This window comes from Myotis brandtii, unplaced genomic scaffold (assembly GCF_000412655.1).
Source record: "Myotis brandtii unplaced genomic scaffold, ASM41265v1 scaffold356, whole genome shotgun sequence".
Classification (NCBI taxonomy): Eukaryota; Metazoa; Chordata; class Mammalia; order Chiroptera; family Vespertilionidae; genus Myotis; species Myotis brandtii.
In genome coordinates, this window is record NW_005363687.1 from 2520915 (window position 1) to 2535180 (window position 14266).

Consider the following 14266-nt stretch of genomic DNA (forward strand, 5'->3'; position numbering starts at 1 on the left):
TGTGTGTGTGTGTGTGTGTGTGTGTGTGTGTGTGTGTGTGTGTGAATCAAATAAATGTTAGGCTTTATTAAAAGAAAACTAGGTATTAGGTTTGTTTTGTAGAAGTATCATCATTCATTCACACACTAAATAAGACACTTCAATCTGCAGGCTGACACTCTATCCACTGAGTCAAACAAGCTAGGGCAGTATTTACATATTTTTAATATAGGAAGTATACAGTTTTTCTGAACTGAATCCACTTTCTAAATCATTTCCTATTTGTGAACATGCATTTTTATAACACCCCGACCCAGTATTCTCTGTGCTGACTGCTGGAATCCCAAGTCCCCTCCCAAACCCTTGATCAGACTACACTTTGACCTTTCCTCACTTTCATAGAGTCAGGTTGTTTCCATGTGTGTACGTTCTTTACCTCATCTTGAAAGCCCCAAGTTCTAGGATTGTGGGACCTCTCTATCATTGGTTTCCAAATAAATTCACTTGAACCTCCATCCTGTATACCAGGATGTACTATTTCTGGTGAGAGAAAGTCAGGAGTTACAAAAAAGCTCACATTCTCTTGGTCACTTACGTTTTAATCCCCATAATCCCCCGGATTCCACCACTCTGGTCCTTTCTCCATTCTCTTGTCACCCTTGTTATGGCATGACCTCAGCAGATAGAATATTATAGCAAATTGTTAGCTGAGGAGGTAGAGGTGACAAACACCTTCTTGAATTTAGAAGGTTTTCTAACTGAATGAATTAAAACCCAACGACTCTGAAGGACCCAATGGAAGAAATTCTCATCATTCCCAATAAATCAATACATTCCCCCAAGTAGCTAACAGAACTATTAATTGAGCTTTCAATCTGGCTGATATGGTTCACATGCAACTATACATTCTCATAGGTTTTCTTTTTACTTTCAACTCACATGGGTAAGCAGGGTGAGACTGGCTGTAGGGGTCCTTAGCAGACTTTGGAAATGCAGGACATGTTTCAACTCTAAGAATGGAAGGGGATGGGGGAGGCGGTGTTCCAGGAGCAAAGGCTGGACCAATAATGATCACAACTGGGAAAACACAGGAGGAAAACAATTGGGAGCTACTGGTACACAGCAGAGATGGTGGCCAACGGCTCTGACCGTGGGTTATCACTCTGTGAAGTAAGGTATCGTAGGCCACAAAGAAAGCCCCGTAAGGACGGCAGCGAATGCTCGGGTGTGCTGCTATGATGCTCTTCAGTGGTGAAGGGCTTAGTCCCCCAGTTGCTAAAACACAGTTATGCTAGGAGTTACTTTTCTCAAGCACATACTCTGACCTGAGATAGACCACAGTTGGTGATGGTTCAATGTGAGGCTCTGAAAGTGTAGACTTTTGCCCCAACATGCAGTGCAAGGCCAGGCCAGTTCCAGAACTCGCTGTGGGATTTACTGAGATCTGCATGGCATCCCAACTTCTCCTCCAGTCCAGACCTGTTTCCTGCCCTTTGCTTCTGCTGGTGCCAATCCGAAGAGCCCTCCCTAGTAAGAATCCTGCACACTCCTTCTCAGTGTCTACAACCCAGGAACCCCACCTGCAACATTGCAAATGTTTTCCAACAGACTTGTGACATCAGATATGCCACTACTTACATTTCAGTTCCTTCTGAAGATTTGAGCCAGAGAAACTTAAAAAACTCAGTTTACTATGCAATGTTGATACCGACCTTGCTGGCTAGTAGGGTTCCAGTGTGCAATGCCTGCATCTGGTCTTCCCCGGAGCAGGTGTTCTCATGAGAGGGTTGATGGCACAGCGATCATTTCCTCTGTTGGCTGTTACTGGGGAAAGGATGAGAGCAAAAATGCGCGTGCCTGGGAAAGGGCAGGGATGACAGAGAAGGAGGCAGGTGAGTCGGGACTTGAGTGAAAAGGAAGGAAAGGAAAGTAAGTGATAAAAGGAGTTACTGGGGAAAGGATGAGAGCAAAAATGCACATGCCTGGGACAGGGCAGGGATGACAGAGAGTGAAAAGGAAGGAAAGGAAAGTAAGTGATAAAAGGACTTAGGAACTGTTTTCAAACATTTTATAAATAATTCCTTCAGAAATTTATATTTCCCAAACACCGAATTATGGAATCACTGGGAGATAGTGTTTCTTATCTTTAATTCTTAGGAGTGTAAGCCCCTCTCGCTGCTTCATGATGAGTTACTCAGGTGGAACTTTCTGATTTTCCATTTGCTTCTTCAGTGAATTCCCGATAGGGTTTCTTGACTATGATGTGCTTCTAAAAATGCTGATGTGATTGATTTATTTTTAACAATAGGCTACAGATGAGCTGTTAGGAAGTAGATACATAATTACAACTGGATTAAAGCAATTTAGAGTACTGGAGATAAAAGCCCCCCAAATAATTGAAAAGATGAAAGAAATATTTAAATAGAGTGCATCGCACTGGTGCAAATTCAAAACCTCCAAATCCCGTGGCAAATGCGGAGAGATACAGTTCATACGATCTTTTCTTTGCTCTCTGAGCCAGTGTTCTAATTCCTCTGCAGCATCTGCCCGTGCACGCTTGCTAACTGGTGAGCCGGGGCGGAGCTCAGCATTCCGCATGCGCTCTCACGTTTAGTTTCCACAGGATGCATGGAAGATAGCTTTTACAGACTCCATTTGCAGATGAAGAAACTGAGGCCCAGGGACGGTTAGGAAATCGATCTCTTGATTTAGGAAATCCAAACGAAACTGGAGGGTGGCAGATGCAAGTCCCAGCCCCTCTGAGACATGAGCCCCAGCTCTGCAGAGAGCAGCCTGCTGGAGGCTCCCTGCAAGGCCAGCGCTCTGCTCCACCAAAGCTCTGTCCTAGGCAGGGCCGTGGGCAAGAGGCAGAGTTCAGGGCAGATGACTCTGTAGAGGTTTTTGTTCGCTTGCTATTATTTGTTTGCTTGTTTTATTGGTGCTGAGTCTTCTGCTGATAGATAGGTGCTGCAAAGCCCTTGGGACAGAGCAGCTAATAACGCAGTGATCTGTTGCATCTTGCTGCTATAGCCAGCCCACGTATGCAGGCAGGAGTCCTTTATTTGGAGTCCGAACACTGAGAGTAGGTTCAGCCTTCCCTCTGAGAAGCTGCGGGTCCACGGGCAAGTGCTTTGCCGGTTCTGAGTGGCGGTTAAGAGTACAGAATACGCGGCCACACTGCCTGGGTCTGCATCCAGCTCTATAGCACTGCCTGGCTATGTGAGTGTGGGCAAATAATCTAACTTCCTGTGCCTCAGATTTCTTATCTAAATGGGTACGAAGTAATCCCTCATCTCATAGCATTATTGTGAAGAATAAGTGAATTGATAGATGGAAAACATTTAAAGTGATTTTGGGCCCTAGCCGGTTTTGCTCAGTGGATAGAGCATCAGCCTGTGGACTGAAAGGTCCCAGGTTCGCTTCCAGTCAAGGGCACATGCCTGGGTTGCAGGATCGATCCCCAGTAGGGGGCGTGCAGGAGGCAGCTGATCAATGATTCTCTCTCATCATTGATATTTCTGTCTCTCTCTCTCTCCCTCTCCCTTCCTCTCTGAAATCAATAAAAATCATCTTAAAAAAATAAAATGATGTTTGGCACATAATGGATACTATTTAAGAGTTAACTGTTTTTGTTATTTACAAAAAATGTTTGCAAAGGGGTAAAAATCTTTATAGGCAGGGTTGATGATAACAATAATGAGCTGGTTCTAAACTATAAGAAAGAAAATATACACTCATTATGGTACATATGCGAGCTATGCAATCAAGCTACACACGCTTGACTTGTAAAGATACAAATGTGACTTTGTAGTATGTTACATGTATGTGGCTGTTAGGTCCAAGCTTCCTATTTTCCACTGGTCACTTCTCCAGAACATTTCCAATTCTTTGCAGCTGACCACTCAGGGTGAGGGACCCTTTGCATCCATGAGGGCAGAGACCATCCATTATATTTCTTTCCGCCTTCAGAACACTGCTGGGCGTGAGTCCCTGGGTGATGGTGGGCAACACCACCTTCTCTCCAAATTGGAAGGAGTTCTTGGTAGAGTTGAAAATGAGGGAAGGATTCCCTTTCAAAAGAGAATTAAACTGAGTTTCCTCTAGCTTTAGTAAATGACAGATGATAGGAATGAATGAAACGAACAATATGCATAGCATACATGTATGTAATGATTTATTCATTTATTTATTTAAACCTGCAGAAAACAAGCTAAACAACTTCAAGAGCAGCTGAAAGAGCCGCAGAGTGGTAAAAACTACAGTCTCAAAGCATCCAGCACAATGGCAAAGTCAGAGCACCTGGTGAAGAATCATGTGCAGCTGCAGAATGTAAGTTACAGGCCTCTGCAACTCTTCCCAAAGCCCTCCTCAGTGGTCCCAGGCCAGGCAGGGGTGGGGAGCCTGAAATCAGACTTGTATGTGTATTTTTACAGTTCTTTGGAGATTTTTTTCTTAAATCATCTTGCAGTTCCATGTGTGCACATGAACGAATACATGTACTGGATAAAAGAGAAAAGTTAAATCTCAGTCAGGATTACAATAGTAATATAAAGTCGTCTCTGGAAGCAAAGAGAGCTTCAGTTGTTTGTTCCATAATTACTTACTGAATCCTTACATTGTGTCAGAAATTGTGCTGGGCACCAGGGATGCAATGTTCCCTACCATATGGCAACTTATGTATTGTAAGAAATACAAACACCAGAATCAGAGATGTGTGGGCAGAGATGGTTGCTATTGCAACAGAAATTGGAGAAGGGACCAAAGAGGAAAGGGGAGAGGGGTCAGGTGGGGCTGCCTCTTAAGAAAGTCAGGCTTGAGCTGAGTTCTGAAGAATGTGAAAGGTTCATCAGATAGTCACAGGGCAGAGATGGGAGAAACACTCAAGTCATGAATCCTAAGAACGCACTTCCAAGGGAAGGAAGGGGTGTGAGAGAAGACCAAGGTGAGAGAGGTGGGAGGTGGGCGTTGTGGACCCACGGTCAATACTTCTAACAACTTGAAGTTAAAAGCAAACTCTTGGAATCGTACATCTTTCTAAAGTAGTTTTCATCTTTTCTGAGATATACTTCAAAATGCTGAATCAAAGGCAAGTGGATACCGCCTAAGACATACTGAAATATATCTCCCAGGGTAGCCATTCTGCCCCCGCACAAGGTTGCACTTCCTGATTCTCAGGCACAAAATGAAGGGACAGAGGGCACAGTAAAAATCCAGTATTTGAGTGTAATAGTCAATCACCATGACACATTCCACCCCTCCAAATGCATAAATCACTGGGAATATATGCATCAGTTGTGACTCTAAGATATCATTACCCAAACAGTTACCATTTTGCTGGGCATAACAGATGTACTTAGATGTTTAATGTGGATTCATAAATCAGGATTGCTTCCCAGCAAAGTTTTATTTAACTTGTAATCATGGTGATGCGTAGAGATTGTTCTTTTCTGAAACAGAGAGAATGCTTTTGCTAATGATTTCTAATGAGTATCACCCCACTGCCCTAAAACAAATGCAGTGATGGAGGGCTTCAATTCCTTAGCATCTGGACCTGTCAAAGACAAACAAAGCCAGCCACTAGCTCAAATAGTAAAGAGAGACTGTAATCAGTAATATACTATTGCATTATGAAAGAGGGTCCAATGTGAACTGAACTCAACTTCAGTTTGTTCAGAGGTGACTGAGTGTTTTTTGTTTTCTTTTGTTTTAAATATATTTTTATTGATTTCAGAGAAAAAGGGACAGGGAGAGAGAAATAGAAACATCAATAATGAGAGAGAATCATCTATTGGCTGCCTCTTTTGCACCCCCTACTGGGAATAGAGCCTGAAACCTGTGCATATGCTTTGACTGGGAATCAAACCGTGACCTCCTGGTTCCTAGGTTGATGCTCAACCACTGAGCCACACTGGCCCGGCTTGACTGGGTGTTTTAAAGACAGAATGAGAGAATGGGATGGGGGAAACAGCAGGAGCTTAATCGAACCAGGTGTCCATGTAAGAAATGTTTAAACCTGTAGAGGATTTTTATGAGCTTATTTGAGCAAAACTGACATCTTCTGGGATGCCAAATTTCAAGGGACTGAGAAAACGCTCCAGGAAATGGCAGTTTGGCACCTTACTTTGTACATTACAATCAAAGAAAGAGGCCCAAGGGGTTACATGAAATCCATTGGTGATTTAGGGAGGCAGGAGAAAGCAAAGCTGAATATCTCTGGGGTTGGATAAAAAAGTAAAATAAATAGACCCATGCTTCTTTTACATTTGTGGGAATAGGAGAGTTAACAGTCAACAATTAACAAGATTGATTAACAACAACAATGAGGGGATTTGTGGTCTCCACTGTGGTGCAGTGAGGTGTGTGATGGGGGAGAGGAAATTTACCCTCATATTCAAAAGGTATGTTCACATGCAAAAGGTCAGTAGACAGGTTCAGCCAAGGTAAGGATTGGCCTTTGTCAGGGAAGATACCAGCCTAGGATATGACTACCCACCACTACTAACCTTTAGTTAGAAAGTTTTAATTTTGGACCATCCTATGTGGTTACTTTATGTCTCTGAGTTTGTAAGGCCACCACCACACAGGGATCCCCTGAGCTGTCATGTTTAGTACACTGCCCCTTTTCATCTTCTGGGAAGTGAAAAATTACGGAGTTGATCAGTGTAAATGCGATTAAGCCAACATTTATAGCATCTGCTAGCTGGCAATTATTCACTTTAGGATTATATACTTCCTCAGAGACGGGGAGACAGAAGCCCTATCCTTCTTATTGATTACATTTCAAAGAAATGGTTTTTGGGTCCTTGAGAGACACTCCTGAGTTGTAGGGGATTCATATACACCTCAGAGTGACAAAGGAAGTTTACAGTTGTAAGCCCTGCTTAGCAAATGCCCTAGAAAAGGGAGGTCAGGGGCCCTTGCTCAAGTGTTGGCCAGAACAAAGAGTGAATTATTTTGGAGGCCTTGAGGGTTTTGTTTGTTGGTTTGTTCTCAGGCAGGCCTTTTAAGTGGGCCCAGGGTCAGCCTTGAGATGTTATAAACTATGTTAGAGTTTAGTCATCTTTTAGTGTGGCTGTGAGTGGGTGAAATCATTTGTACTGAGAATCTATAGTTTTATAGGCCAAAGTTGAGGCCTTCTCAAAAAGAGGGCTTGGTGGAGCCTGTCTAGCCCTAGCTGGTTTGGATCACTGGATAGAGCATCAGCCTGGGGACTGAGGGGTCCCAGGTTCGATTCCAGTCAAGGGCATGTACCTTGGTTGCAGGCACAGCCCCAGTAGGGGGTGTGCAGGAGGCAGCTGATCGATGTTTCTCTCTCATCGATGTTTCTAACTCTCTATTCCTCTCCCTTCCTCTCTGTAAAAAAATCAATAAAATATATTTTTAAAAAAAAAGAGGGCTCGGTGGAGCCTGTCTAAAGTTTGGTCAAGCCCTGGCCAGTGTGGCTCAGTTTGTTGAAGCATTGTCCCGTGCACTGAAGGTAGCTGGTTCAATTCCTGGTCAGGGCACATACCTAGGTTGTGGGTTTGATCCCTGGTTGGGGCGCATATTGGAGGCAACCAATCCTTGTAGCTTTTTCACATTGATGTTTCTCTCACCATCGCTCTCTCCATCCTCCCTCTCTAAAATCAACTAAATAATTAGTTTGCTCAAGAAGAAAGAGCATCTTTGCCAGTCCCTTTGCATTTTACAGGGTTACAGCAGAAAACACAGTTTTGTATCCATTTTTATTTTTTCCTTTCACTAAACACAGGAGCAACAGCATTTTGTGTCTGATCTATACTCTCCACACTCATTCATTTGAGAGATAGCATCAAGGTCCACAAAGTGGCCACTTCACAATGTTCTTTCGTCCTTCCCCTCCTAGTAGACATCCATGTTCTTTCCCATTTTTTTACTACGAAAGCAAAATTAGAAGAAACTTCACTCCTGTGCTCCTCCCACCCATCATTTGATTGGACTGATTAGGATTAGAATAAAAGAAAGAGATTACTAATTGTAAGGATCCAACATTTGAAAGACCTTTGAGTATAGATAATTTTTTTCTCTCCCTTCTCTCTTTTCTACAACCCATCCTCCTCCCCTCCCCCCACCACACACATGGCATTTGTGTGTTTGCCCAAGGCAGCAGAGGGTGAACCCAACTGGATTATTCCCATAGAGTCCCAGATAAGATATGGGAAAGTGTCTTTTTATATTGATCCCATTTTTTAATAAAGAGGGTGTATGTATAAGACATTTTGTCTCACAGTTGTGATGCGGTCAGCTAAGATAATACATTTCAAAAGATCATCAGTCCACAGGTCTATACAGGAATTGGGAGTTCAGGCAGAGAATAGATATGAAAGAAAGGCTGAAAAAAGTGAGTGCATTGAAGAAACATATCCATGCCAATGGGCTGGGGGGCTAAAAAATAATATTTTCACTCCCACCTTCTACCTTCTTCTAGCTGAGCTAATAATTCAAATAACATACAGCAGATTAACAGGAGAAAATCAAATTTTAATATGTGCCTACAGGGAATTCACATAAGCCTGAAAATTCTAAAGACAGTGATACAAAATTGGGTACATATTGGAAAAAGGAGAAAGGGGGGGACAGGCTCTCAGACTTCAACATTGAAGATGGACAATTTATAGGTAGTTGAGGAAGAGCAGAACACACGTGGCTTGGGAATTCTTGCTGGGCAACCCAGAAACAATAGGACACCGAGGACAATCTGCTACTAGGCTCCTGCTGGGAGCCATCCCATGTAGCAAAATTACTTTAAATTAGGCTAAAGTGGTTTCCTTTCTGGAGCAAGTCTTGTCATCTGAGCCTCTTGAGCAGGAAAGGGGGAGGGTCAAATGTTCTTTCTGCATCTTTTGTTTCTTAACAACTAGCTTAAAAACAATGGCACAGCTTTAGGATGGCAAAACATTGGTCCCTTTCACCAGCTATAGCATTCTATGCATTGCCAGCTTGGGCTCAAGGGAGTGCATAAACTAAACGGTACCTCCTACCATAGCCTGGGATGAACAAGTTGTTTTCCCAAAGACGAACATCAATTCCAGTCCTAGAAAGCAATGTGGGTACTATTAGCTTTGTTATCCCTTTGTCAACATTTATTTTGTTAATTTAATGGGAGACCATAGTGTGTGTGTGTGTGTGTGTGTGTGTGTGTGTGTGTGTGTAATTACATTTCACTTATATTAGAGAGTTTAGTATAAAATCTCAGTCCATATATTTCTAGTCAAATTTCCACCTTGGAGATTTACATGCTAATATTCTTGCTCATAATTTTATTATAAGAATCAAATGAGAATTATGCTGCCAGGGTGTTTCTCAGCATCTAGAAGGGTTCAGGAATCTGGAGAAGGGCTGTGAGTAAATTAATAAAGAGACTAGAAGTATAAATTTGGAATACATGGGGAAGCAGAGGAAACTTAGCTATAGTAATCAAGTTCTCTGTAATCTCTGGACCCAAGCTTTTTATTCACACAAATTGCCTTAAAGCAAAGCAGATATACATATCAAAGGTAAAGTTTAGTGTACAGTAGGCATTGTCAGGTTGGGGGAAATACCTACAGCTGTTCAGCTGTTTGGCCAGCTGCACGTAATAACATGTAGATTTTCAGGTTTGGGGAAATGCTTTCAGCTATTCCAGCAGCAGGTAATATGATTCAGCCCTGCTGAATATAGAAGCCCATCAACCTTTTGAGGACTTCTTGCATTTTATTATGCCCTGCTGGTATTAGCTTCCAGCATTATATTGTAATTTTTCATGGCCACCATTGGTTGTGTTATTTCTGGGTCCACTTGGGCCAGATTTAGGTAAAGGTTGATATCAGATATTATGTGTAACCAGCCTTTGTCTGGAGCTACCACACTGTTCATTGTTTGTGGCTGTGTCTACTGGATCTGAGTATGCATGGGAGGGACCAGTCTGTGTATAAGGGTCAATGGGTAGAAGGACTGAGGATCCCTGAGGTCTGCCTCCACCTGTCAGCTACTCTGTCTTTCCCTGAGGTTGCCTACTCTTCCTCTAGGGCAGCGGTTCTCAACCTGTGGGTCACGACCCCTTTGGGGGTCGAACGCCCCTTTCACAGGGGTCGCCTAAGACCATCAGAAAACACATATATAATTACATATTGTTTTTGTGATTAATCACTATGCTTTAATTATGTTCAATTTGTAACAATGAAATTGGGGATCACCACAACATGAGGAACTCTATTAAAGGGTCGCAGCATTAGGAAGGTTGAGAACCACTGCTCTAAGCCTTCCAAAGAAAGACGATAGGGTGGGCCCAGCTGACCATGAACCATAGCCCCTTCCACAGGTTGTGGGGCAACCAGGGTCAGGAGAACAGGGCTAGTGGGTCCACTACTTGGGGATCATGGAGTCAGGCATTCAATGAGGGATTGTGGTCCCTGCTCCAGAGCCAACCACTCAATCTCTGCCAGAGAGTTCAAGTTCCTCATCTAAGGATTCACTGCAGGTTCAGTTTGGGTTCAGCCCACCATCCCCTCTGCAGGAACAAGTTCAGCCACTCTGGGCTCAGGGTGGAAGATCAAAAGACTCTCCCATTGGATGGTGATACTGACCAAGCTCACAGGAGGAGGCCAAGCACTTCATCCTGGCCCCAGACAAAAGCATCCTAGGGTCTCACACTTTAAATGTCCCAGCTCTGAGCCACTCTCCCTTTCTCCTATGGAACTGAGCCTCATGATGCAGAGTGTCCTTGGCTTGGCAGGGAGGATCCAAAGTCTTGTTGGGATAGTACCCACAAACCTGTAGGAAGAAGGTGGGCACTTCTTCCCCTTCCTGGGGTAGTGCAGGCTAAGCTTGCAGGGGAGAGAGGATTTGCCCCCTGCAATGTAGCCACACACATCAGCATCTGCCCATCTGGTTCTTGGACAAAAGATTCCCTGGGAGACATGGTCCAAAAGTCTCAGCTTTGTGCGGCCTTTGGTTCCCCTGTGCCACTGAACTCAGAAGGATGGCCAGCTAAGTGATTCAACAAGTAGAGGTAGGGGCACTGGCTGTGCGCTTGGGGTAGGGAAGACGGACCGTCACTAATCATTAGAGAGATGCAAATTAAAAGCACAATGAGGTATCACCTCACCCCTGTTAGAATGGCTACCATCAATAAATCAGCGACCAGCACGTGCTGGTGAGGATGTGGAGAACAGGGAACCTTAGTGCACTGCTAGTGGGAATGCAGACTGGTATATCCACTGTGGAAAACAGTATGGAGTTTCCTCAAGAAATTAAAAATAGAACTGCCTTTTGACCCAGTGATCCCATTCCTTGGAATATGTCCTAAGAATCTCAAAACACAAATATGAAAGAATATATGCAGCCCTATGTTCATAGCAGCATTATTTACAATAGCCAATATCTGGAAACAGCCCAAGTGCCCATCAGTAGATGAGTAGATAAAACAGCTTGGTACATTTACACAATGGAATGTTATGGGACCATAAAAATGAAAGAAATCTTATCTTTTGGGACAGCTTATATGGACCCAGAGATTATTATCCTAAGTGAAATAAGCCAGTCAGAAAAAGACAAATACCATATGATTTCACTTATATGTGGAATCTAATGAATAAAATAGAGACAGAGGCATGGATGTATGGAACAGACTGACAACTGTCAGAGGGGAGGGGGAAAGTGAAGACTGGATGAAAGAAGATGAGGGATTAACCAAACAACATAGACATAACATGTTGACACAGACAACAGTGTGGTGACAGCCAGACAGGAAGGGGGCAGGAGATAGGTAGAAGTGGGCAAAGGTAGGGGGATGGGGACATATGCAATAGTGTCAACAATAAGAATAAAGTTGAAAAAAAGAGCTATGTGGAAATAAAAATGGCAACGATAATAACAAAAAATGATAAATAAAATAGTGATAATAGTAATAGCAAATAGCATGTATTGGCTACATACACAGAATTATGCTACATAATATACTTACATTGTCTTATTTAGTCCTAACAAAAATTACTTATTTCCACCCAAGATGTACAGAAGAAGAAAATGAGGCTCAAAGCTTAAGTTAACTTCTGTCATACAGCTAGTGAGTAGTCGGGATTCAAACCCACATCCTTGTCACTCAGAGGTATTCAACAGGGGGTAATGTTGCCCCAGGGAACATTTGGCAAAATCTGGAAACACCTTTGGTGCTACATCTTGGGAGGGAAGTGCTACAGGTATCAATGAGTAGAGGGCAGAGGTGCTGATAAATCCCCTTCAATGCCCAGGATAGCCACCCCCAACAGAAAATTATCCTTCCCAAATTTCAAGAGTGGTGAGCAAGTCCAGAGTCCAAGCTCAAGCTGTAAAATATGCCCATTGGGAAATTCTGAAAGCCTAGCATAGAGGTTCTATCTCCAGCTTTCCCACCATGAGCGTTTATTTCTACTGCATGAAGGGTGCTATGTTATCCAGGTACACTATAACCCTTGGGACGGAACATTTCCTACCTGCTTACCATATCAGACAAAGCTTTCTTTATTTTATCTTGAAGCCCAGATTAACAACTTAAAATTCTTTGCAAAATGCACTGTTTAACAAATGTCTGTGTCTGGCATTCCCTTAAGTTCTTTAAATATCCATGGGGTAGGGTTTCACTTCACAGTCATTTACAAGGTGTGGGACACTGAGTCCCAAGAAGTGACATGATAGCCTGGAAACACTTGCCTCCGAGGACCTGGCAGTGTCTTAGAAGAACCTGGTTCTTCAGCATCATCTACCAATGAAGCATTTGTGACTCAAAGAGATGCCCTGACCTCACTGACTTGTGTCGTGTGTGTGTGTGTGTGTGTGTGAGAGAGAGAGAGAGAGAGAGAGAGAGAGAGAGAGAGAGAGAATGCCACCAGGGCTAGAATTATGTTGGGGTCCAGCCCCATCAGGTCCAGGGGTTCCCAAAGGTGTGGATGGAGTCGGCGAAGAAGGAATGACATGGAGGCAGTGTTCAGGTGATCATCATAGCCAGGTTCTCTAGCCAGGTCCTCTTGCCAGATTCTCCAGGTTCTCCAGCCAGGTTCTGCCATATACTATCAATGTGTATTTTAAGAGTTTTACCAAAATGAGACAGTTTTCTATGAAATATATACATGGGAAAAATCCCTACCTGGGGAAACAACCTTTCTCAGAGAGGTGACCTTGGTTAAAACACGTAGTGCCAAGAAGGGGAACAAACATATTAAGAACAGTATGCCATATATGGTAGGTCCCTTGAAACATGCTGTGCAGATGTTTCTTCCCTGCAGCGACTGTGTCAAGCAGCAAGGATGGACCAGCTTCCGGCAGAATTATAAACTCCAGACCAGTCAAGGGAGTGAACTTCTCACTCTCTTGAGTTCAGGAATCAGAAAGAAGTCTACAAAAGCCAGATGCTTTATATACATTAACTGTCTAGAAGCACCCGACACTGCTTTAAAGACCAGGGGTATAATTATGACCCAAAATAACAATGTCCCTATTTTCAAGGCACTTACTGATTACTGTAGGTGACAGAGATTAGTCACATAATATCACAAGGAATGTGCCAACACCTACAGCCTGGAGTTAACCTGACAATGGGAATCTGAGAAGAGGGAATAAGTGGTGGGTTCAGTCCCCTGGCTGAACAGACACCTAGTTGAGGTGGGGAGGCAGAGTGGTGGGTGGAGGGTACAGGGTGTTTGGGGAAGGGTGCTTGCTGGGCCTTGTGTCTGGAAAGCGTGTCTGGCTAAGTTATTTTGCTTCAGTGGAAATGTGTCAAAGTTTGACTGCAATCATTACTGTTCTTTCTGCTCTGACACCCGGTGCCAAAATGCTCAAAAAGCAACAATGGTCAAGCTGTTTTTAATTACTTCCATTATAGATCCAGATGAAATCATGTTCTAAAACATAACCACTCAATTTCACCATCATCTTAGCTAATAAGTCAGACTTGAAATAAAGATTTTTTTTGTGTGTGTGTATTAAAAAAAATCTTCTTTTGAATGTGCAAAGGCACAACACTTGCGTTAACACAATGATAAGGTAACAGGCACATTTTCTCCTCCAGTTCAAACTTACAATTAATCAAAGATGAAGAATGATATTAGTTGACCTGTAGTGTGAAAGATCACTGATTTGCTAGGGAGTCCATTGTGAAAAATTAAATTGCACTCAGATGTTCGTAATGGGTGGTTCCAAATGGCCTTTTTAAAGAGTTCATAACTAAATATTATCATCTAAAGCACAAATATACATGCTGTTTATCCAAAAGATGTGAATTATTATGTGTTTAAGTTAAATTTAGTAGGGTGGC

At 43.0% G+C, this 14266-nt stretch overlaps 1 protein-coding gene across 1 annotated transcript in view; it reads left to right on the plus strand.

Annotated features, from left to right (window-relative positions):
• Nucleotides 1-14266, plus strand: part of NRG3 (neuregulin 3) — a 1093034-nt gene that overhangs the window by 1057851 nt on the left and 20917 nt on the right. Inside the window, exon 7 of the mRNA XM_014544204.1 lies at nucleotides 4182-4308. Coding sequence (XP_014399690.1) covers nucleotides 4182-4308 — 127 coding nt within the window. The remainder of the gene's footprint in view (nucleotides 1-4181; nucleotides 4309-14266) is intronic.